Source organism: Vanessa cardui, chromosome 8, assembly GCF_905220365.1.
Source record: "Vanessa cardui chromosome 8, ilVanCard2.1, whole genome shotgun sequence".
Taxonomy (NCBI): domain Eukaryota; kingdom Metazoa; phylum Arthropoda; class Insecta; order Lepidoptera; family Nymphalidae; genus Vanessa; species Vanessa cardui.
In genome coordinates, this window is record NC_061130.1 from 11,705,204 (window position 1) to 11,732,601 (window position 27,398).

The 27,398-nt window shown below is 30.3% G+C and overlaps 1 protein-coding gene across 1 annotated transcript in view; it reads right to left on the reverse strand.

Moving 5' to 3' along the window:
- Positions 1–10,191: 10,191 nt before the first annotated feature.
- LOC124531892 overlaps positions 10,192–27,398 on the reverse strand; it is a 93,754-nt gene continuing 76,547 nt past the window's right edge. Inside the window, exons 3-7 of the mRNA XM_047106460.1 lie at positions 25,574–25,709; positions 14,284–14,417; positions 13,617–13,808; positions 11,489–11,705; positions 10,192–10,598 (exon numbers count right to left, since the gene is read on the reverse strand). Coding sequence (XP_046962416.1) covers positions 10,459–10,598; positions 11,489–11,705; positions 13,617–13,808; positions 14,284–14,417; positions 25,574–25,709 — 819 coding nt within the window. The 3' untranslated portion in view covers positions 10,192–10,458. The remainder of the gene's footprint in view (positions 10,599–11,488; positions 11,706–13,616; positions 13,809–14,283; positions 14,418–25,573; positions 25,710–27,398) is intronic.

Genomic DNA, 27,398 nt, shown 5'->3' on the forward strand with positions numbered 1-27,398 from the left:
TTGCTTTTATTTTTTTTATAAAACAAACACATACCTAGTATATAACGCTAGTAATAAATGTTTAAAATTTATTTATTTATTAGTATTATAAAAACACACAGACTGTATTTTATTTAAACAAAAATAACTTATTCAAACCACAATAATTATTGTTTTGATTATATGATAATGAATTGTAGTTATTGAAAACTTAAAACAATATTGTATGTAAATGAATTTTCCAAAATTACCTTCACGCTAATAATTTTGTCATTAAACGTTATTTAATTAGATCGCTGTGTGAAACACGCATTAAAATTATCAATTATATTGCAATTAATTGTTATGTAAGGCTTACTGATAGCTAATTTTAAGTACTATTGGTATGCTATAAAAAGGTGAAACGAAAAACAATATTTATATATTTTAAAGGCATTCAAGAATTACGATATTATCCAACCGTGGAAAATGGAAAAACACTTCGTATCAATAACAGAAATAGAGCATTAGTATCGGAAACGTGAATAATATCGTAGTATCGGTGACTTTCCATAATAGTTGTAAAATACAAGTATTACTTGCTAGCTTAAGTCGCGCTATTAGTAGTCAGTATTACAATATTTAATGTAGGGTACTGTTGATAGTACGGCATGGTTCTTGTATTGTTTTGATTTTCTTCCATATCTTATCTTAAGTAAAAATCTCAGTATCAAATTGTTATACGTTCAACGTTGCAACGTTTGCGGTCCTTTATATGATTCTTAAATGTTTGTTCTCACGATAATAGTGAGATATATTGCTACATAAATTTGATAGCAATTCGTGTCCAAATTACCGCCGCGCCGATTTCAGTTTTGTGTTATGATCCAAAAAACCATTTTTGCATGGTACGCAATCTACCACAGTCCCCCTTTCCATATTCTCAGTTAGCCATAGTTGGTTCAATCATTAATGAAACCGGTAATAAAAGTTACGGTAAAGTAAGGTAAACTTTAAAATCCTATTAAGGAACAACGTTTATCTGTATCAACTGACTATTGATAGAAATCCCCAAAGCATTGATAGTCATCCTCGTTTATCAATATTTTTTCTATTTTCCGATATCCGTGCATTCTATATAAAATAGAGATAGCCGTTTGTAATCAGGAATAAACAACTGGCAATTCATCGCAAATGAAAAAAAATGATAAGTCACAATGTGACATTGACTACAAAAATTATATAATTTATAGGATACACGCATCAAAATGGCGTATAGTAACTGTAAGTCGGTTATCAATATTTTGCGGGTGAGATACGATATAATTTCTTACCGAATTGTATTGCCGCCTTGCTGTTCCGTAAGAACTCACTTCATAAATCAACAACAACAGCCTCTAAATTTCCCACTGCTGTGCTAAGGCATAGGATGGAGATAGATAACCCTATGAGAAGGTTTTTAACATATTCCACAACGCTGTTCCAATGTTGGTTGGTGGAATACACATGTGGTAGAATTTCTATGAAATTAGACACATTCAGGTTTCCTCACGATGGTTTTCCTTCGACGCCGAGCACGAGATGAATTGTAAACACAAATTATTAATTTGAACCCGCAATCATCGGTTAAGATGCGCGCGTTCTAACTACTGGGCCATCTCTGCCTTCATAAATCATTCGTTTAAAATCGATTTACTGATACGTGATTTTGATGCGCGTTGTGTATTTTTGTTGTGTCGCAAATTACTTTTGGACATTTTACGGTCGTGTTCGCTGTGAGTTTCGAGTGAGTCCTACCAGAATAGCTCTACTGTACCGTGCAAAACTGATCTGTAGCTAAAATGTAAGTAGTATTATTTGCTCGTATTTATTTTTCTACATCTGAAAAACATTTGTTTCAACTTTCATGTTTGATATGAAATAATGAAAACAGTTTGGGTTTACGTTTCGTTTTGTATTTGGTAAGATATATCGAAAATAACATTTTATGTTTACTCGTTTTAAAATTATATTTGTAGAGATATCTAGTTATTAATAATGTATTATATTCATATTTTATTAATATTTGTTTAGTTGTTATGAATGTAATTACTATAGTATATGCTTTATCGCGATATGTTCTAGATTAGTAACAAATTTCATTCCAATAAAGTATTGTTTTTATGAAATTGTTTTTATATCACATCCAATTGTATTTAACATAATATATGAAGTCAGATGGATAGTCTTTTAGGCATTCTGGTTTTGTAAATGATATATGATGATAACATGGGAATTTTCAGAAGAATACGGCGATGGCTAGGATTTAAATTATTATAGTTAAACCTGTGCGCCATTTTCTTTACGTAGGTATGTGTTATTCTGTTTGTCTATTTATAGGTATGTTATCACATTATTTAACATTGGAGTCGATGATAAAAGAGTATTTATTTAATTTTTAAATGAAACTGCGTGGAAAGTATTAGGTGTTTTTTAGCGATAACGTAAGTATTATCTATTATTACAAGACCTAACTTTTTAGCTGTTTACCTCGTAACAACTTTTCGATTAGGAGGTTCGAATCGAATATCGGTCAAATTTAATGTAATGGGCTCCATTATAGTTTCAAAAGTATTCTTATATTAGCAGAAAGTGTTCAATATTTTTTTATTACATACAGTAATAAGAAAGTGCCTATATCAACTTCAGAATGACTGAAGAAAATTCAATTGAATTTTAAAATTGATATCGAAATGTCCATCATGTAACATGTGTGAAGCGCGTCCACATACCACAAAGTGCGAACGTAAGCATCCGAGAAAAAACTTGTTAATGGTGTCGACGGTGGCCGAGCCGATCAGACGCAGGAAGAAATTACATTTTTTTGACCTGTAGTATCAGAAAACGCACAAGTGAAGACTTTCGTACTGTAATTATAACTTTTTTCGATTTTTTGCACTTTACATTTACATTATTTCCTAAAAAAAATAATGATATTCTGTTTTTGAGTTTTAGTGAGACTCCAATTGCAGTTATTTCTATAGATAGATTTTATCCTGTCTGATCGCCAACAAGTATTATATCCACGCTTTTTTATCTATATAATAGTGCGTTGCCTATAGAGCCTTATGTATTAAAGTATTTTTTTAAGAAACCTTTTGAAATTATGAATAGGCAAAACTCAAAATAAATGTCGAATTTTATTATAGAGATGAATACTTTGCCAGGAAGGATTTATTGACTTTGCGCAGTCGGAAACTTGGCGTTATAAGCTTATCCCAATTTCTTGTGTTTATACAATGGTTATCTTAACTTTGTTGTAAATATATTGTTATATATAGATATTTGATTGTGGGAATACATAAATAGAGAAGAAGGGAGTACATGAATACATGTCTCGCCATTTGACGCGTGCGGCTTGTTTTGTGATGCATACGCGTTACGAAGCGTGTACATACATATATGGATGGAGCATTCATATTTAATATGCGTAAGAAATGAGCTTCACGTGCCTATCGAAAATGTTTTGTCGCCTGGGCTTGGCTGAAGATTGTGTATACCTACTTAAATAAAATATATACGTTTAAAAAAAAACAAATTATTAAAATGGCCAGTTGTAATTAGAGTTTTAATATCTTTATCTATATAACTTTTTTTCTAAATAAAACAAAGTTTAGAGAGTAAATTGAATATATGTAATAATATATTATTTACAGTAGTCAGTAGCTGAGACTTAAATAGTTATTTTATTGTAAGATTTTATACATTAGACAATTTACAGATATAAGATTAAATAATAATAAGCAGTCGATGGCTACAGAGTAAAACAATTTCAAACAAAAATAGTCCATTAGGTAATTTTATAACATTGACAATAGGAAATATGCACATTCCATTTACATTTTTAATATAAAACAAGTGGCTGTATGTTGAGATGATTATATACAAAATATTTTTGGTCCATCATTCATAAAAATCAAAACATACAAAAGCTTAACAACTACATTTCACAAGGCAATATTTTACATTTGTCGCGATTCGTTTGACGCGATTTAATATGCGTTTAATAGCTACATGTTTTTGATTGCTGCGTACAAAGGAACCCTTTTTATAAACAAACTATGAAATGTACAAGTTATTTAATTACTACCCTTAAAATATAATAATAGATAAATTAAAATATAAACTGGTACCTAAGTATATAATATATTTTTTATCATCGCATGCATATTCCCTATTATAGTAATAGCCCAAGAGCTAATGATCGGCAGACTTTTGTTATAGGAGCAAGCTCCATATTACTGTCGGGTATACTGCTTCATCTGCTGTTGGTGAAATGGCTGTACATTATTCCCATCAAGTGCTCCTTTGAGCGTGCCATGGAGTCGAAAAGCATAAAAATCGACTTTTAAAACGTGATTGATATCTTAAAATATATATAAAAATTTTAGAAAACTTCAATGGTAGACACTCCGGTTCCTTCTATATCTTCTATCTATATATATGAAATAACAAGTCCTGACTGACTTATTCATAATCGCCGAGCGTAAAGTATTAAAGTTAGGGACTTGAAATTTGGTAAGTAGAATCAATTTATTGAGTAGACAGCCACTAAGAAAGGAATTTTGGTAATTCTACCCCTAAGGGGTTGGTACCTGACAGTAATATGGAGCTTGCTACTATAAGGTAAGTCTGCCGATCACTGGCTCTCAATCTATAAGGACTCATTCAAATCACCTTTATGTAATGCAAATGGATAAAACATAAGGAGCGCACGGGATATTAAAGTGGAGCAACAAAAGCGAATATAAATCAAATGCGACTCTGAATTCCTGTGGAAATTATGCGTCTTTTTGTTAATACGTCATAAGCAGTTATAGTATGATACAACTTAGATGTAGCATCGGCAAATTCAATAAACCTATTGGTACCGATTTACACAACCAATAGAAATAGTTCCCTATCGCGTCATTCGACGCTATTCGTCGCTATAGATTTTTGCGTCAGTTCAACCCGAGAAAGCAAGTGCATGTAAATCGACGTGTTAAATTGACGAATATATTAGGCGATATGATATTACAAGTTTTTACGTTTGTGCAAAGATCATATTCACATGAGGAATAAATATTTATAATTGGGGATAGCGTACTTAATTCGGATGTGATCAATTTTACGAATTTTGCCGATGCTACATCTAAGTTGTATCGTACTATATATATGTACTTTAATTATCATTTATCGTCATATTAACAAATTGTTAATTATTACGCACACTACCGAGTCCCCGAGCACTCCATCTGCGTTTTGTTTTGTAATCTGAGGCAAATAGTATATATTATAATGGCAGTTTAAATGAGTTAATTTATTAATTGAAATTGTACTTAATTAAAAATTTACAATTCACATTTTATGTTCGTTATGAATATTACTATCAGGTTTATTGGCTTCGTGAAGCATGTGACACACTGAATGATTTATATTTATTTACAGTACATATTTAATTTAAAATTATGTATATTCATTTCATTTCGTCAGTTGTAAATTAAAAATGCTTATCTATAAATTTTATTCGCATATAAGTTATGACTGTATTTTTACTAGTGAGAAAAATGCATAGCAAAGACAGGCTGACTAGATGCTAGACTAGGGTGATAGGTTCTTTTTCATAAAAAATGAAACGAGATTCTTAATGTTATAAATCAATTAATTACATTTTTCTTATATATCTGTAAAAATGTATTTTTTATGCAACGGTTTGTAAACTATATCTGTATAAATAGGCTAAATAGGTAAACAAATAAGATTTATGTCTGTTTCTCAATTTACCAACGAGTTTTTTTTGTTCGCTCTTTATTTATGAGCATGTGTCGATAAAAAAATTGAAACATTAACATATTTGACACTTTAAATTTTCAATAATTTGGAAAGAAAATAGAACTCAAGACTAACGATCTGTTATAATTAGGCGCATAGTCATATACATAGATAAAAAAGGTTTTTTTTTAATATGATGAATATTATCCGCCGTTGCATGTATTTATATTTGTTTTAGTAAATATTTCTTGTTTAAATTAATTCCGGCATCCAGATTCTTAAAGATAAAATTCATATATGTATGTATATAATATTTCAGTAGTTTAAGTAGTCAAATTAAAACAAAAGGATTCATATAATGTACATATGTAGCTTCTAGTTCTTTATTAGTATTTATTTGTGAACCTACTTTTATTTTTCTATGAGATTTTTGTTAAAACAAACCTATTTTCGTTTGATTTATAAAGCGTTATTTTAGATATTTGTAATTATAATATAATTTTAAATAGTGAGAAAAGTTTTAATTACTTACTCTGTTTAACAAATGTAGAATAGTATTTTAAATGTTAAGTGGAATATTTTTCATAATTATGATTATTTTATTATTAAATGTTAAGGATCTTAGGTACCATTTATCTCATACAAATGACTATACTCCCTTGGTCCATAATTATATACACACAGATAAATAATAAAGCTCCTAAATTCACCGACATAGCCTTAATGAGTTTTTTTTTATATTAAATTATTAACTAACTCTAACCGTACCTGGCACTATGTGGGACGGACAAGAGCAAACATGGGAGGCTAATTAAGTATTACGTAAGTATAATTCCATTGAATTTGATCTTAATTCTTTACCCCGAAGGTGGAATATTAATATAGATTATTTATGGTAAATACTTGGAATCTTACAGAATAAATCAAAAGAAATTAAATCTATGTAATTTTGCTTTAATAAAATAAAATTTTTCTACATTTTTTTTTAAAACCTTCAGCAATAAGTTAAATAAATATAAATGTATTGTACGAGTATGAGAGTCGAAATGGCCCAGTGGTGAGAACACGTGCATCTTAACTGATGATTGCGGGTTCAAACCCAGGCAAGCACCGCTGATTCATGCGTCTGCTTGATTCGTCTTAATAATTCATCTCGTGCTCGGCGGTTAAGGAAACCGGCATGTGTCTAATTTCATTGAAATTCTGACACGTGTGCATTCCACCAACCCGCATTGGAACAGCGTGGTGGAATATGTTCCAAACCCTCTTCTTAATGGGAGAGAAGGCCTTTAGCCCAGCAGTGGGAATTTACAGGCTGTGGTTGTTTGTTGGTTGTTGTACGAGTATACGTACGTAAGCTTGAAAATCATGACATTATACTGTAATAAAAAAAATGCATCGGCCTTTTATTAATATCTGTATTGAGGCTTAGTGAGCTATTAATAAACATTTGTCATACGTTTAATACGAACATCGCTCGAATTCCTAGCCGTTATCACGGACATAGTTAGTGTTTAAGCATAATTTGTATTTAATTGTAAAAAAATAGCTGGTTTTTCAATCTACGATTTATTATTTTACATAGGAATTTAGAAAACTATTCCAACTATCAAAAAAAAATAATGTTGTTATGATTTTATTTAAAAAGTATTTTATAAATACTAATTAAATATATAAAACCTCTTTTCCCGGAATCATCCTTACGTAATACTTGAATAGCTTCTTGTCCTAGTTTCGTGTTAGAGGAAATCGAAAGAAAATATTTAATGTTCGAAATTTTCTGTAAGAAAAATATCTTAAGTATAACTGAAAACTAAAAAACATTAACATATCAGAACATTTGAAAACTAATTACGTGTTTAACGTATATTCAGTATGTATAGAAGTAGGTAAAGGTTATTTACTAAGGTTATTTAATTTTATCAATAAAAACGTAAAATGAGATACCCATATATTTTTATTTTATTATAGTTATAAGATATGAGCTAGGTTAAGGATTCCTAACTATAATAGTAGGTATTGCTTTATATTTTGGTCGTATGTAGATCGACAGCATAACTCGTAATCCTTATCTTAGTCTTCGTGTAAATTTACCTGAATTTTAATATGATTTCATCTGTATTCGGTTTTTAAATCATATTAAATTACTTCAATAAACGAGTATTTAATTGACAGAAACGCAATATTTATAACAAATGTGTGTCTGCCATTTACAAGCGGTAGAAGCGAATCTTAACTCCATATTTATTTTGCTCATTTCTTGATTGTGTGAAATCATGATTATTGAAACTTGCGTAGTTTTTTTTATCTCTCGTTGTCTTGCAATGGACGGATGCAAGCAAACGGTTTGGTAACCGTTACCTTTATTAAAAAAAAAAGATATTTTGTTAAATGATTGATGCTCTGTTTTGATCATTTAAGGAAGCAAATATTATCCGTCCTCATATTTCATATTTTATGTCAATTATTTATAAGGCTGTTTAGCTACTATATTTATTATGTATTTTCTATATTATCTATATAATAATTTTCATGATATTGATAACGTAATATTAAATATTTTATCGAATAACATTACAATATTTTGAAACTATACGGTTATACAACGATCACGAACAATCAATATATTTATTGGAAATTTCCATGTATTATTATTGTTTATTAGTACATTAATTATTTTATGAAATATATACCGTATATATACGGTAGAATAGTAAGTATCTAAATACGTAAATAATAGATTGTAACCAGTGACAGAATTTATAATAAAACGTATACAATTTCAATGGCTTAGAACGTTTCGGTTAGGTTAGTGTTTTTTATAAGTTAACTGAAATTCACTACGACCGATTATATTCTACCGAAAAATTATACGTTAAGTAAAAACCATTATTTTACGCTGATAAATTAAAAAAAAAAAAGAAAATATTAGTATTTTTTTTTTAAAACGATTATTGGTATATTACATTTTATTTAAACGTTGTTTTGTTTAGTTTTCTGCGGTAATTACGTTATTGCCTATATCTTTTGTTTTTTACAATCATTACATAGCTTTCAAGTTCAATTAATTCCATGTGTACTTACGTCTTTACTTGGGAGCATCCACTTGCATTTTTAAACATAATTTTGATCACGGACACGACTTTGCTACTACAATAGTGAAATAAACAAATTAAACCATATTTATTATAAACAATTATTGACATTGCATATTTTGCGACAGTAGCTGAATAATGATAGCAACCATTGGCAAATAAAAAAAAGAAAGGATAAGTTTATCTTGATTATACTTTTTTCTAAACATACACTTTTTGGAGATTCATTTATTTTTTAATAGTCTTGTATTTTGATGACTGTGTCCTTGAAATTTTGTAATTATATTCACTTTGTAGGTATAGTTTTTCGTGTAAAGAACGATTTGTCTAACTTTTTGTTGTTTTTTGGTGATTGTTTGTTCGATTGAAATTTATACTTTAATATAACTATAGCTTATAGTGTCAGTAAATTGTTTATACTACACGTTATAATTCTAAAAACCACTTTTAGGTATACATGCGAAGTCGTGACGTGATTATGTTGTTATTTATAATTAGTAGATTAGTTAGATTAGTTGTAGTTTTTTTATAATAAGGTTATTATCGTTTTACGTAAAGGATATTTGGTTGTCATTTTTGTTTTGGACAACATCATTTTATCCCAAACGTGTTCGAATATCTGTCAATACCTGCTGTCAAGTTAATATTTATTAAGATAATTACTGAATAATTAAACCCGCGGATTATGATCTTATCATGTATAGGATTTAAATAGCTCAAATATTAATTATTATGATATTTTACTATAATCATATTTATAGTATAACTGGAGTTGTTTATATTAATCGCCTTGTATTTTGCTTTGTTTTCGATACAATTTAAAGCAATGTTTGTTTCTTGCCACCACAGGTACTGTGGGCATTTAATGTTTCTGATGTATATATGTATATATAACCTACCGTAAACATGTAATAAGTCGCGCGTATCGTACCAGAAATATGTTTACAAAAATAAATAAAGAGGCATTGCTAGGCATTTCAGATTAGCTAGTTAGGAATAAAATTTCATATATTTACTTATCATCTAGGTCTCCTAGGGAGAATGATATGTATTACTTTGGCGATTTCAATAAAATCTAGGCACGATAATGGTTGTCATTATTTTCTTAAAAAGCATATTTAATTGTCTAAACCGCAAATTAGTACCTACGTACTTTAATTAATAAAATATTCTATTCATTTGATTTAACTAGCCTTAAAATTAGGTTCAATTCATTCTGCCAAAACCAATATATTTATTTTTTATAAAAGATTTGAAACGATAAATTCGAATGTACGCAAGAAAATTGACAAATAATTTCAAGAATAAGAATTCGTGATTTTGATGTCATTTTTTTTATAGAGCGAACAGGTTCAGGACCTTTTTTATATTAAATATAAACCTAGCAAACATAAATATTCTAAGAGTAATTAAGGAAAAATACCAGAAAAGAAAATGTAAGAATCATTCACGCTCGTCAACATAGGTATCATTCTCGGTATCATTTATCTTGGTCATTATATACCATACTTGACACAAACAATGTCTAGTGAACATTCTTAACATCGTGTTCTAGAGTTCGTGTTAAGATATATTATCACAGCCCCTTTTAATGAACATATGTAATGATCTGCTAACAAATTATATGTAAATAAATAATTATAATTTTTATAAATAATGACGTAAACCACGCTGTAGCTTCGGAGGTACTCGCACCGGTCGTTGTGTCGTTGGTCGAAGGTTGAATGTACGTTGAAGGTCTTATAACGTCCACTGAAACAAATGTATGTAATGAATATTGTTAGAATTTCGGTTGATATGTATGTATGAGTATGTATATCTTTTAATCACCAGTTTTTTTTCAGGTTAACAGTTTGGGTTGAAAACGTCGTCGATAACCATACCGTTTTTTGGGATACACATGGATTTATTTATTATTAATGTCTGTACTGCTTGTTGTTTGTTATTTTTTTATGTAATCAGTAGGCAGGCGTCTGATGGTATGTGGTCACCACCGCACCTAAACATTGGTGTACCAATGCGCCGTCAATCTTAGGTGCTAAAATGTTGTTCTTTATGTCTCATGCACCCTTCAAACCGGAATACACAAAACTAAGTTTGGCGGTAAGGTATGGTGAGTGGATGGTGTCTACTCAGATGAGCTAGGACAAAACCCTACTAATTAAATAATAAAAAAGATAATAAACATTAATTTTCAAACTTGTATAAACTTTGAATTATTATTGTACGTAGTACACTTTTATTCTCATAATACTTGTATAAACAAATTAATTTAAATGAAAATTGAAAGCGTTGACAATTATCAATTTTCATTTAAATTACTCGTCGAAATTCGAAGTTTCACCGACACCACCTCGATGTCCGAAAATCTACAACAGCGCGATTTCTTAGACATTTTCTGCCTCGCACAACCACTTTGTGGAACCAGCTTTCGCCGGCTGTTTTTCCGAACCGATACGACATGGGAACCTTCAAGAAAAGAGCGTACTCCTTCCTTAAAGGCCGGCAACGCACCTGCAAGCTCCCTGGTGTTGCAGATGTCTATGGACGGTGGTAGTCACTTTCCATCAGGTGAGCCTCGTGCTCGTTTGCCACCCATATTATAAAAAAATAATAATAATGAAACGAAAAAGAGGTCTTACCTATAACTGTATCGTTTCTGAGATCAGCGAATTTGTCTTCAATATTTCTAAACTCAGGTATGGTGCTGACGCAAGTTACTTCCAGCCGTCCAGTTGCTACCAGCTGCAGTTCAGACACAGTGATGTACAGATCACGTCCGCGGTTAGGCCTTCGACTCCTATGGCGGCTTACTCCGAGAACCATGTTCACTTCGTCGTTTTCTAATACGGAATCTGTCTGAAAAAATATTATTTAGTATCAATAAGTTTTACACTATATGTATGTTACATTTAATATAATATTAAAACAGAGGCAGTTCAGTGGTGTGAAAACGTAACCGTGTTGGATGAAAATCAGCCGCGTATGTATAATGTATTCACCAACCGGCGTTCGAGCAGCATGATGAATTAAGCCACAAAAACGGAGACTGTTGCAACTGTTGGACACTTACAGGCTACTTACTAGTACGTTAACTTACTGAATAATTACTATCAACGCGCGACTTAAGCGTGACTTTGTTAAGTTAAATGAGACTTGAAGTTTAAAGAACTTCGTTATGCACATAAGGGCTAAGGCCACTTTTAAAAGGGTTTTCTTCGCTCCCTACAATCTTCAACTTCATTTTATCAACCTTTTTATTTAAAGGCGTTATAGCACACCAAGATAACTGGTGAGAAATGATGACGACGAAAATATATATCCAGACATATATTATTTATATACAAAAAATTAAATATATATAACATATATATTTAATTTTTTGCGATTCCATGACATATATGACTATGGTATAAAAACTACTGTATTAAGCATTTGAACTTTGTAATGATAGTCTTTGTTACCGGTTATGATCCATGTGTTCTAATCATCAAGACATTTTCTCAATAAATATGATGAGATGTGACCTTTGAAAATTGAAAACGCTAAATCTTTCGACTAACGACATGAGGCACCAAACATAATTGTAAAACAATATTACGAACGATTCGAGTAAAAGCCTTTCCCTTAAATTTTATGAACGAATCAATTAATTTAAATTTAATTAACCAAAATGTTCTGTGTAAACTAATAATTGTAGTATTATGAAATTTGGAATCGGATATATACTTAAGCCCTTAGGAAGTGATTCAAAGTTTAAATTACAGATATCCTAAAATAGTTGTTCACTTCCGAAAGGTCTTTAGCGCCTGTATTTATTTTCATATAATTTCGAATGTTTATTTTATACAAATTCACAATTATTTCTCTTCGCATAATAATAAGGCACACAATGGGATAAAATATGATAATATTGTTGATAAGAAAGTGTTCGCTCATTTTCATAATGGATGAATAAGAATTTAATTAATTTTAATTGACTTACTTATGTATGCATATAATTTTATTTGTAATGTAATTTTCTTATGTAAATAAAATTACATTTAATTGACGTATTAAAGTATATCGGAATTTCTTCAGGGCACAGAAACCATGTCTCGAACCGATGGTAACTTTCAATTTACTTTAATTGTGTATAACGCATACTTTGTTTTTTATTCAGAAGAGTCTCATTTATTTTGTGGTAAAGCAATACATATTAATCTTCCATTTATCGATATATAGTAACTTTCACAGTTAATACATGTCATCACAGACACAGATTTTTTACACATATGTGATGTAATATTAATATAATTAATATAATTAATAATATAATTAATATTTAAGATATACGATGACCTGAAACATTTACAAAGAAACGTGTCGAACTTGTAGATAAGAGTATGTATAGTACAGAAACAGTGAGTGTAAGATGTCTCATTACTAGACCGCTTCCTTTTTGGAGGAAAATACTTTTAGCTCATTCCATCAGGCTGCTGACGTGCAGGTTTCCTTACGATTTATTTTTACATCGCCGATATCGAGATTTATCACACAGATTAAGAACATGAAAATCATTAAATGTTACATTTATCCATGTTACAATCTGTTTGTTAAAATAAATTATGTGTTTAATTTAGTATTTATTATGTAAACTGCAGGTATATATGTCATATAAATTTCTTGACAGTAGACATTAAAAATATTTAGCGTGCCATTAAATAATGTAAAATATCTTTTCAATAGAAGTTACTTTCATCAGCTTCACAGACAGTCATTAATAATTACTTGGTGGGGGTGTTCCTTGATGTTGCAGCCGGGAGGTCTTGTTGCGACATGAGATATATGAGTAAGGGCGAGAATTGGGGGAGGAGAGCTACGATCAGACTCTTGGTCTAACGTTCTTTGAAGACCTCTTCTTCCATTGCGCTCACTCATCGGTACGCGGAACTTGTGAGAATGGGCTACCAGTTCATCCATCTGGAATTAAAAGTTACATCAGTTCTTAACTTAGCATTTACCCCTAGGTTTAGTGGCTAGCAGATAAGGCTGCAGGTATTGTTCCTAGGTTAAAATCTTGGGACATAACAGAAAAATAATTATTAATAATAAAGAATTTATTCAAATAACAAATAAAGAAATACTAGATTAAGGATTGAACTATCGTGGAAGTATGTCAACTGTTCGATCTGTATCTGAACTGGAATTGAAATGATTAAATTGACGTTACATAAAAATAGAGAGTTCAAAAAACTTACAATACTACCAAATAGTAATATGATTATTGAAATCGCAAATACGCAAATTAATCGCGAGCTAAATTAAATTTCGCTCATAATAATGACAACGTGTATTCATTTGTTAAATAAATTAAGATATATGAGCAACACAAACAGCCTAATGAACTGTTACAATGTTAATCCAACCACACATAACATTGAAAAGGATATGCAACCTTTTTCCCATTAATAAACCATGTGATGTGCGGGGCCGGGAGCGCAGGCGCGGTTGTGCAGTTGGCTTTTAACGTTTCGCCAAAGCTCAGGTACCGAGTCGGGAAGTCGATACGAGGATGATGTTTTTGGGGATCTGTAAAGAAATTTAAAAACTATATAATTGTATATGTTTGAACTAGAAATTTATAAATTAAGAATGTAATAGAAAAATATACAGAGGATGGATTGCCTTATCTTACCGATATCAATAACATGGAAGTCTGCATATTTGACACATAAAATAATAGATTTTATAAACATAAATAAGTGGCTTGACCTTCAATTGGTTAAAATCTAAATGATAGATGGGATTCATAAAGGAATTTTTTTATTGAATTCAAAGTAAAATTGGAGGAGTAATGTGAACATATAAGTCTTAGGTAAAAACATATAATTACTAGTTTTTGCTGAACGATATTAGACATCTAAAATCAAGTTAGATTTAGTGTAGCACCTCACCTTATTGCCTCCACTGGTGACAGGAGAGATGGTTCGTTTTTTTGCGTTTCAACGTGGAAATGTTGCTAGCATTCTTGCTACTATTCCACGCTACCACGATTTATAAAGTAACTATTTTTAATTCATATTTATGTAAAAGGTTAAGTGTTAATAGTTCTTATGTAGATAAATGTATATATTTACAATTCGATTTTTGCATTTATGAAATATATCATAATATAAAATCATATCATACATGTATAATGAAAAAAATATAGACGATTTGAACGTATGTCTTTTAAACGAATAAAGAGGTTTGCATCATAAACCGACATTCGAAATAAACAGACTAAAAAGAGTAAATAAATAAAAAGAAGGTTTAGCGACTTTGTTTTACCCGCAAGTTAGCACCGATATAAGGTTTATTGAGATGTTGCACTAAACCATGTTACGATTTGTCGAGGAATCCGTGAACTCGTAAGTCTATATCAAGTGATAGTTTTTATTTGAATGCTAATTGAATTTAAAATAATCATATTACTTAAATCGCTTTTATTATTGTTACCTAATCAACATTTAATGTAATCTTGTAATCAGTAAATTTAATGAAATTCCTTTTTATTTGGATTTTTTAGGAAAATTAATGTATATTCCATTGAATTCGTTTTTATTAAAATTTTGGTGTTGAAATGAAAATAAAAATGACAAGGCATAACATTATTATTAAAAGCTTCAAAATTGTCACCAAGGTTTTCGCGTCCATTAGAGCATTTCCTGAAACTATATTCTTTTCGTCTTCCGGTTGTACTGCCCCAATTACGAAGCAGCGCTCTATAAAACTGTTTTACAATGTTGAGAAACTGTCGTTTAGAGAAAATTTAGCGCTCTCGTTGTCTTGTTTAAAAACTAAACTATTATTTTCCTTCAATTATATTTAATACACATTTTAATTATTCCATTATTAGAATTTAGTGTTATAAATAAACTCATAAAGTCTGTAAATTAAATATATTATCAATTGCTTAATATAAGATTTATGTTTAACAGAGTATTAGTAGGCGTAAATTAAATAATATTATCTATCTAATAAAAAATTATGTATGCATAATTATCCAGTCGAAATAACTGGTTACTCTTGCAAAAGCTGAAGGGAAACCTAATTCGCAGCCATCGTAAGCTACAAATGAACTGACACCGATAACGACGTCTGTACCACGAATATTAAACGTAAGTGGCCCTCCTGAATCTCCTTGACATATTCCGACTCCTCCTGTTCCACTTGTACAAATATTAGAATCCAAAACAATACTTCCAAAAACTGATCTACACTGCCTCAGTGATATAGCTTCGAGGAAAATATTTCTAACTTGAGTGTTCGTAGTTGGGTTTGATGAATCTGAGTATCTTCCATATCCTGAAGCTTGTAACCACATACCAGTAAAATCAAAACTTGCCCAAGATTTGGCTGGTATCGCTATGGGTTGAATTGTGCTGCTGAAAGGCACCCTAACAGGCAGATACAGCATAGCAATGTCATTAGCTAAAGTTTGAGGTTGATAGTCAGGATGTATAGCTATTGTTGATGACTGTATTCTTGTTCCACCGAAATATAAATACGGTGAGCCGAGTACAGCAGTCATTCTCCATGCTTGAAATCTACCGTCACTCCAGCAATGCGCCGCTGTTAAAATTCTTGTATTCGTCAGAAGAGATCCACCACATGCTGATGGGTTATTAAATCCGATAACATCTATAAGTAAACCCGCCAAGTAAGGATGGGAGTACACCGGTGCTACGGTTCCGCCGACGATCAAAGGTAATAAGTGACGTGCATTTTCAGCTTCCCTAATTCTCTGAGCTTCTTTTATTCCAACTTTTAGATGCCATCCCAAAAGTCCTTCATTTTGGCACCAGACAGAACTGGCAAGTAATAAAGTCACAAATAAAACGGACATCGTGTGTTATCTATGAATTGAGTAATGATGTCGCTTAATATATAGCTTTGGTTTTTTAGTTATCTAAAGCTGTCTGTATAAATGATATTATATTATCTTAAAATAACATTTTAATCCCAGCAATAAAAAAATGTTTGTTTTGTTTTTTTTTTTTGAAAATTAACGTTCTAGTTTATTTAAGGTAAATCAGATTGTGATTTTTTTGAATACTACTTTAACTTATATCTATTATTGTTAGTTCTTATGATGTGAGTAGTACCGCAAATATGTCTATGTAGTGTACAAAAAAGTATTAAATTGAGATTGTTACTAGATTTATGTGTTGTATGAATTCGGTTACGTTGCTCTTTCAGCATTGGTTTGGAATGAAATTACGATTCGAAAGTTAAAGCTTCGTTCCTAGATCAGGTAGAGAGAAGAAAAGAAATAGTGTCATTTAGGGTGAAAGGGATCGGTCTTTGTATTGTCAAAATCAAAATAAACTTTATTCAAGTGGGCTTTTTAAACTGTATGCAAGCACTTTTGAATCGTCATTTAACAATTAAGTGAAGCTACCACCTATGAGTCAGTTTTTTTCCTGTCAACCTTAAAAATCAGTGAAGTATCGTCAGCAAACAATACTATATCACAAATACCTTTAACATAGTAAGGAAGGTCATTTATATATACTAGAAATAGAAAGGGACCCAAAATTGAACCTTGTGGAACACCCATTGTTAACGTAGATCCAGAAGACTTTATTCCATTAATGAAAACTTGCTGGATTCTTTGACTTCAGTATGAAGCAATGAGATCAAGAGCCTTACCTTTAACGCCGTAATATTTGAGTTTATAAAGAAGCGTCTCGTGTTCACAATCAAATGCTTTAGATAAATCACAGAATACTCCAATAGCATTCTGTGATTTCTCGCAAGCGCAATTCCCGCATCAGTTGTTGATCGTCCTCTTGTAAAACCAAATTGCTCTTTATGAAAAATAATATTTGTATCAAAATGGATAAGCAGTTGATTTCAAATATTTTTTTCGAAAATTTTACTTAAATGGGATGGGAGTATTGAAATAGACCTGTAATAACTGGGATCGCTTATATTTCCATTCTTAAAAAGTGGTAAGACTTTACTACATTTTAACAAGTTAGGAAATGAACCCGTGCCCAAGCTCTTGTTAAAAATTACTGCTATATACGGAGCAATATCGTATATGATGTTATTTATGAATTTTACCGAAATGCCCCATATGTCGTTAGTTTTTTTAATATTGAGTGTTTAAATACTTTTATAACATCTATTGCAGAAACTGTTTCAAAAGAAAAATCAATAACGAATTTAGAAAGATTTTTATTTAATAATCTAGCTACATCTAATTAAATTCATCAATCAATTAGGGATATCTATGTTTACTTGGTGGTAAGGCTTTGTGCATGCCCGTATAGGTGTATTTGTGTTTTAGTTTGCATGGTGAGGGGAGCCAGTGAACCTACAGGAATACGGGTCATAACGTCTTAGTTCCCAAGGTAGGCGCATTGGTAATGTAAGGAATTGTTAATATTTTTTACAGCGCCCTTGTCCATAGACAAGCCCAAAGGCTATTACCATCAGGTAATATGTTCCGAAATATTTTTGTCAAATGATGGATTGGTTTTTAGTAATGATAATTAATATAAATATTAATTAGGATAATAAAATAAGTATATTCGTATTTTCTGATAAAGCATGCAATAAATCCAGTCAACTATAAAAATGTTTATGACAAAGGATAAAGATTGGAGAATGTATTAACCTAAATATTACAAGATAGTAAAACGTTGTTTAAAATATGTACGAATGTGTTTTCAGTGTAGCGTATTGATATTATTATAATAATTGAAATAGTAAAGTATTGAACACACATTTCTTCACCCAATATTTAGGTGTCAATGTGTAGTACGTAAGTTAGTTGTTTCTACGTCTCTAAAGTTTTACATTGGAATCAAACATTTATTATTGTAGGTATGCGTTATACTTTATAAGCGCTGTGTACTTTTCGCCAACTTATATGGAAGAAACTCATTACAACTATTAGGTGTTTAAAAAGCTAGAGTTATACATGATTTGTTAAAAATTTCTCGCCTATAACTGTTTTTTATCTTTTTTCATGAAGAATATCTTTATTTTAAAGGAAGCCCCAATCTAAGGTAGAATGGTTTATTATGTCTGAACGGAGAAAAGTGTTACAAATTACAAAACACTTTTATGTGTCATAAGATCTGACAAAAGAAGTATTTGTCAAAAAATGCCTAAGAGTAAGAGCTTCAGTCATCTGTACATACACAGAAGGGTTGACGTGAGGCAGGCTTCCTATATGTAATCTTATCTACAATAGTCCTATTCTAACGACTCGTCCAGTCGTTACGAAGACCAAGGTAGATTATACTTAGAAGCTGAGATTTTAATACTAATCTGTTTCTAAGGCAAATATTCCAATATCAACGTATTACGCATGGCTAAAATGAAAATATAACAAATTCAAATGTACAAACACCTTTAAATTGACTTTTTGTTGTACATACTACCACGTGTTTGAAATGAAGTTTCAATCGAGAATAACAGGCGTTATTCGTTGATGATTTAATATTCATATCAATCGAAAATATATTTGAAGAGGATTAATATCCGATAATCTGACTATAAATGTTTATTTTATTTACAATAAAGACAAGAACTAGTCAAAAATAGAATTTCGTAATTATTCGCATTGGGCGAATAATAGCGATAAGATACTTTTTAAATGCTGTAGTAGATTTTTGCTTTCTTATGAAAACGTGTTTGTTTTTTTTTGTTTAATAAATCTGGAATAACGTCTTTTTGAATGTATTTATGTAGGAAAACTCTAGTATATTTATTCCTTACTTCTTTCAATGTCTGAGAATGTCGCCATACTTATGATTGATGATATGATTTTCATTTAAGGTATTTAATACTTTAATACATTTAATCCTTACAGACAATGATTTGACCTGGAATTTTATTGGAAAATCCGAGTATATTGACTACTTACTTCAAAAACAAAAAAAATCGATCGAAATTACGCGTAGATTAAAGTCTTAACTGAATTATAAGCTAATTTATTATATCACAATGACAGTAATGACTATTATCTTAAATTTTTATAGATATTTTGAAATGATCGATTTACTACAACACACATATCTTAAACTGTAGGACTTAGACTTGCAATTTGTAGGATACCTTCGTATATATTTAGTATTGTCTAGAAGGCTGGCACATCCAATTTTAAAGTTATCTATTACGATATTATATATTTATTTAAACGTATCGAGACAAATTAATACAGTCATTGGAATGTCTGTATAGTGTAAGACAAATGTTTGATAATAAAATAAACTGCTCAAGGGTTATATGGTAAAATTACTAATTCTATGAATATTAAAATAGTGTGTGTAATTAAACTAATCGCTAAGCTGGAATTGAAAGTAAATTCGAAATGTCGAATTCGAATGTCGTTACGTTATTTAAAATACTAGTTTTTATAATTGTTCAAGTATTAACATGTTCGCAATTATAAAATCAAATCAAACTGTCGACGAAACATAGAAAGCGGATGCATCGGTGTGATAAATAAAGCTGAGAATAAATAAAATAGATTCCAATGTCCTCGACATTTGCTGACTATAATGCCATATATGTATTTACATACTTGATTTAAAATATATATATTGGAAAAAGGCATTTGGAGGAATATAAAGATACAATTCGTGCTTGGTTTATTTTAAGCAAAATATTACAGGAGTTTATATTTTAATTGTGCTCCCTAAAAACACCTTAACATTTACAAAAGGTAGCCCTAATGGCTTCCGGATCTTAAATTGACTTTGTCACTAAAATTATATCGAAGGAGTAAATTATTCAGACTTTGTCTTTTGCTCTATAATTGAAATGAATTTTGCGGAATATCGACGTAAATATAAAACCGTTATGGTATAAATAAAATAAAATTAAATTTGAAATTAAATTATTTTAAAAAATAGTACCAAAATAGCCCAGTGGGTATTTTATGACTATTTCTAATGAGATGAAGATGATTTTTTCCGATGATTGCAAACTCAGTTTTCCATTTCCAATCCATAAATTAAACTGATTAGTTCGGTAATGGAATGGAATACTAAACTTGTTTAATTAAACAGACGTTGTTTCATTCGGGCAGCCCTTATAGAAATCCTAATAAAATTAAATATATAATAGTCTTATACTGTGATTACATCAATGTTTCACTATAATTAAGAAAAGGCAACATGATAGCTAATTAAAGAACCTTTATTGGTAGTCGGCTTACCTATACTTTGGGGTTAATGTTTGCAATACATCAGGGCTAGTTGTCGTTGCGGCTTCGCTTGCGTTTGAGGTTGTCATGTGTTATACAAAAAAGTAACTCACTTGTTTTATGGAGGTCAAGTCTGCTTGATATCAAATATCGTCAAATTCATTTCATTGATTTAGCAGTTAAAGAACGAGAGATATACAGAGCTTTCTACTTTTATATTTATTATATTAGTATAGATTACGCACATAAAATACTGTATGCAATTTAAATAATTTTAAGTAAATAAAATATACAATGTTAAGTATATAAATATTGTATCACAGATTGTTTATTGAAATCTTCATTGCAGTTAATAGATATAGGCACTGTAATATTATTATTACTACATCATACACATGGATTAACATACCTTATGTTTATAATTCAGCTTCTATACTACCTGTACCTGTATATATACATATGTACATTTGCCGAGCAGTGAAATATATCCTGTATATATTTTACTGTTCGGAAAATGTCTTCTTTTCTAAATGTCAATGTATTCCTTCACAGCCAAGAAGGAGACGAATGGTAAACAAATTAATCCATTGTTAATTAATTATTCTTTTGCCGCCAATGAACTGTCAATCATGAGATTTTAAATGTTCTGTCACTTGTGTTTGTTCGCTCACGCTCACCTTTTAAACTGTACTATCATTAGTCTCTCATCACTTAAATAAGTGATGATAGAGTGATGATTAGAGAAATAAACTTAATTCATTCTAGAAACTCGTTTTATCCCGTTTTTAAAGATTTAACTCCTTAAAAACAAGAAAGTATTAGCTTGGATAATCTTCCTATTCTTTAATACTAATGGTTCCTCGAGAAAAGATATTTTTCTTGCAGAATTTTCTTGTTTAACTCAGTCGCTCTACAAAATGTTTCATTGGTAGTGATTAATCATTTGATTAAAGGGAGTTGAAAGAGAACAATATGCTTTCACGTTCAATGAATGAAAGAATGAATGATTGATTTATTTGTTACTTAAATCTTAATTCATAGTACAGAATCAAAATTTGTGTATTGTGACACCTAATCGCTAACTTTACATTCTTCTCAATACAGATATTTTAGTTAATATATTTCTATTTAAACCCTAATATTCCACTTAACTATTTATATCCTCTTTAATTTCACTTCCAAAAATCCGATAGCAAATTCAACGGAATTTAAATTACCCAAACTTATTTAGATCTTGAACAATCAAGTTATGTTATTTCTAAGGTTAAAGTTATTTGTTAATTCATCATTCTTCTGATATTGAATCGGTTTTTATGTTTATAAAAACCGATTCAATATCATTACACGTATTTTCAAAGTATTGATTAAAAAATATATTTAAGGAATGAAATTATAAATCTATTTTGTTGAGTCACTTTTTCGGTAGCATATATGTTTGTTTGTATGTATGTTTGTTATCAATACGTACGTGATGCTATCGCGAGATCAGGAACGAATTCTCAATAGAAAGGATTCCACAATATTTGTTGTTCGACCCAAAGCTTGAAAAATGAGCCCGGCCGAAGAAATAAACCATTGCAACGTTTTCTTTATGGGAGAAAATAATTCGAGCGGATTCGATTCGCCGAAATATTCCGTTTCACCTGATACCCATTTAAATTTTAATTAAAAATATATACGACTTCAATATTCTTTCATAAGCATCAGTCTAACGATTACTAACGGGTTGTCTAAATATTCATTTTGTTTTTTTTGTAATCAATTATTCAAAATTGGTTATTGGTTTTTTTTTTTATAAAATGTATGTCAGTCAGTTCCTCGTTTAAAGAAGCCCTTTAATTTTTTGGTTTGAGTTTGTGAAATACTAATTGTGGTAAGTAATTATTGTGTGCAAGTATTTCAAGTCTTTTTTAGGAAAAATTAAATAAAGTGTTATAAAATTATAGGTGTGTATTGTGGAAATCATAATTGATTGATTCATAATAATCACCTTTTAGAAACCTTATTTAGATCAATATACGAAATAAAGATTTTTTTTTTAAAGTTTTTTGTGTACGGACTATACGAATTGTAGGGTTATGTTGTTTATTATTATATGATAAATCTTGTCCTAGACCAAGGATTTTATCTATTTTAATGCAAGATGTTTTAGTGAAAATCTTTAATTAATATAAATACAAGTAAAAACGACGTAAATACGTCTTCATCAAATCTTAAATCCAGTGTGGCAGGGACGGTATAAGTAGTGTTTTATATTTTTATACGACCGACACTAATACCGATAAGCTATCGAGATTAGCGTGTTCGTCTTTTGAAATTATTTAATATAAGGAAATAAATATTGTATTTGAAATGAATGCTGTATATTGACTCCATCCTTACATGAACTTATATAAAATTTTTAGATCTAAAGAAATAAAAAGATTCCATGTAATGATAAAAAAGAACTCGAATTCAATTCGAATGACTTCGCGAGTATATCTCGTTTATCAATAAGCCGTTCAGTACAAATGTATACCGATGTCGTTCCCATATTTATTCGGGATAAAATTTGCCAAAATTGCGCCATTCACCGAACGAATTCAAAACTAATGAACGTAGGTACAATTTCTGATTCGAAACAGCTACATACCATTCTGATATCCGTCAAGTAAGGTTTGCAACCTTTGTATTTTATTATCAGAGCTATAGAGTTACGTTTTGGAAGATATTTGTTTGCCACCAGTATTAACAGTTGGAGTCGATTCATTTGTCATGCAAGGCAAGATTAGCCTTAATCATAAATGCAAATTGGATGTTAATGATTTTGTTTTGATATTGATGCGAATATTTCCCACTTAAATTATTGAAACGAGTATACCTCCAATATGGTTATAATTTGGTTTTTCATACAAGAGATTAATTGAGATAGAAAATATAAGCTATGAATAATTACGCATTTATGTGTTGCAAAACATATTGTGACGCTCGAGAATAATTGTATACTGATGATGACAATGATTACGGTGATAATATATAGCATCAAATTAAAATAACTTGAACAATATCTACACCAATTCTATTAGTATGAAAGTCACTCAAATTTTGAGCTATTTCTAGAAGGAAAAATTTTAAACCTATTTGGTTTAAATATGATAGACGTAGTTAGGTTGACTTGGATAGTGGCAGGCGGCCAAACTTAGATTCACTGCATTTAAATATTATGACGATTGAGAAAATTACGAATTTAACATTTACATCGTAAAATTCGGTTCGAAAAAAATACATAATTTATAACCCAACTCAAAACAGATTTGTATAAAAAATTTCATATCGCAAATTGTTGCTCTACACACTGGAAAAACTTGGGCTTACTCACGAGAATATTTTGCCATAAACAGAATTTTTAAAATGTTGTTTTAGTTTTTCTTTTAAATCGGGCATCGGTTAAGTTTCAACTATTGCCTGAGCTGAAAACTTTTTTGCTTTTAGTGGGACAAACATTTGAGACGGACGACGATGTGAAGTCTCTTGCGGGTCTGGGCGAGTCGCAATCGATCGAGAAACTTGAAGAAAACACTCTAATTCCTACAAACAATGTAACTATTTGATTTGTCACGTAACCAGAGATTTACGAAAAGAATCTTTTGAAAAAGAAATTTAGAGACTTTTGTCTAAGATAACTATGCTGCAATTTTTCAAACCTCGACGAATGACATTTTCAGTATGTCAGAAAGGTTTTATCGTCAAAATATCATACGAATAGTATTACGAATGGTATTACGGGCTATGGCGAAAAGTCAATTTTATTTTGTGTCTCTAGAATAACATATTGATCTTATTTAAATTTCTAACTTTTTAATTAGGATCACAAAGGTAGACAATTTTACTTTGTACAATTTCATATCAATTAAAAGACAACTTTTTACAATTGTAATTTCTAGTTCAATTAAAACTATTTAAAAACAAGCAGTTATTTAATGAGCGGTTTACATAAAAAATAAACTTTTACACTAAAACTTTTGCCCATATTGTAGGCGTGAATAAAAAACATAGCCGCCATCTTGGGTGTTCTGCCATTCTGGATTTAGAATGACGTCACGGAGTTAACCATGCATTTACATATAAACTAAACGTGGATACAATATTTCAGTTCAATCGGTTAAAGATATCTGCTACAAAATTACAAGTTTATTAATAGCTTGTTAAATAATATAATGCCGTCTGTACTTGGCTTTCCAAAACTTTTAATCACTGTTAGTTTTATGTTAGAGTTTGTGCAAATGTATTTCATCGTCGAATTATGTTAATCCTGCTATCGGCCTAGCATAGAAACTTTTTTAAATGTTATCAATATCTATTAGAAAAATACACTAGACTTTATATGTTCGACTTTTGACTTATAATTTTTTATTGTCTTTTGAAAAGAAAACCTTTTATTTCCAACAATTATTATTTTGTTGTGAGTTTTTCTGATGTTGTTATGCAAAACATGGTTTATAACTAAGTTTTGGTTAAAAGGATTAGAATATTATAAAGGCTTTATGCAAATACATACGGAAAACTGTGAGTTGTTTCTCGGTCGATGCCTTTGTGTAGATAGGCGTGTCAAGCGACACTTCGCAAGAGTAGCTCCCGCTAGCAGCGAAGTCCAAATTTTGAAGGATTATGGAGTTTTCGGTGGCTAGCGCAATCTGCAAACAACATTGTTCATAATATTATTGTGTATGAACAGAATTTAACAATCATAAATAATATTCGATTAATATATTTTGTTAGAGTCATTAATTGCAGCAAAATACTCAGTGATAATGTATATATTCGTTACATCTTTTTAAGTAAAATATTTTTTAACTCTGGACACACATCCAATTAATAACATGTTCTAGTATTACCAAAAATAATTAAACGATTTTGTGGTTATCAATTTAAAAATGAACGGAAATTGGAAATTTTGTAGAATATCCAATTAGCATCAATAGTCTGGAATTTCTCATTCCCTGGTTTGACCTGAAAGGGGTTGACCTATTATGCCATTTTAAGGTAAATGAGTTTGGGGCGTTCAATATAGTGTGAGACATAGCGAATATAATCTAATTCTATTGGAGATCGAGGTTGTACTCTATTATTAAAAAGGGATATCTGCTTAGATTATCGACAGTGCTTGCCCAATCACCATTGAAATGGCACATAAATGGTTATATACTCAGAAGATTTTTAAGCTATCCGAGTTATTGAAACTCACTAGTTTATGAATTTTGAAGCATTTTCAATCAAATAAATATACGTTTATTGTATATCACTAGTGTTCGCAAAGTGGTCTTATTCGAGAACAATAATTATTGAAAATTATAATATAAAATATACAAAATATAAATATGCATGTTTTGATCAGTTTTTTTTACTCTTATATCCCTATTATTTATTGATGCAATAAATCGTCTATGACACAAAAAGTAATGAATAGTTGTGAATTTATATTTTGTATAAGATGTCATAAGTACGTTTTTACGATGTTACTAACACGAAAAAACAGTTTACAAGACACTTCCTACTACAAAATCATTTACGTGTTCACTAAAACTTAGCTAAACGTTAAAGTTTTCTAAGTTAAAATAGCTGTTATAATGCATAAGCACCGACTATACCTACGCATTAATCAGTCGGTCATCTTAACCAACTTTGTGATCCTCGGATGACTTGCTTATAATGATCGACCACAAGGAAAACCGCCTTTGTGCCATATGTCTTAAGACTGAAATTAATAAAACAACATATTACAATATAAACGCTGATCGTTTAAGTTTCGCTGAATTCAAGCTTGAGTAATACATATATTACATGAATACGACACGGATATATGTGAACTTTACCTAAATATTATGTATATATTTGTGTTTAGAACAATTAGTGAACAGTAGTAACATTGTCTATGCCTAAATCTCATTGTCTTTGATTATTTTTTAGGGAGTATTTTTCATTTGCATGAACCCTTAGGGAATGGAAGCGCTTTAAGCTGCGTTCATCTATTGCCGGTGAGTGGTGCTACGCAGAATGTAATTAGCGACCGGTACGTTGCATAGTAAATGAAACAAATTATTCACCAATCAGGTCGGTTTTAAATTGAACATTAATAATTTAATGACTATTTCTGGCCAATTAGCGACGGCTATTATTATAATCATAATAATAAAGCAAAGCAAGCAAGCATAATGCTATATTTTTTTAATCCTCTGGTACTTTCATAATTATATTTTGTTGTCTTATCTCGAATAATATTGCCCGATACTGCTCGTAGTTAAAGTTAATTCGAAACTGCAGCAACGATAATATTGTCGTTTTCGTAGAATAGCTTTCATTGAGCATTTCATTACGATCAACTA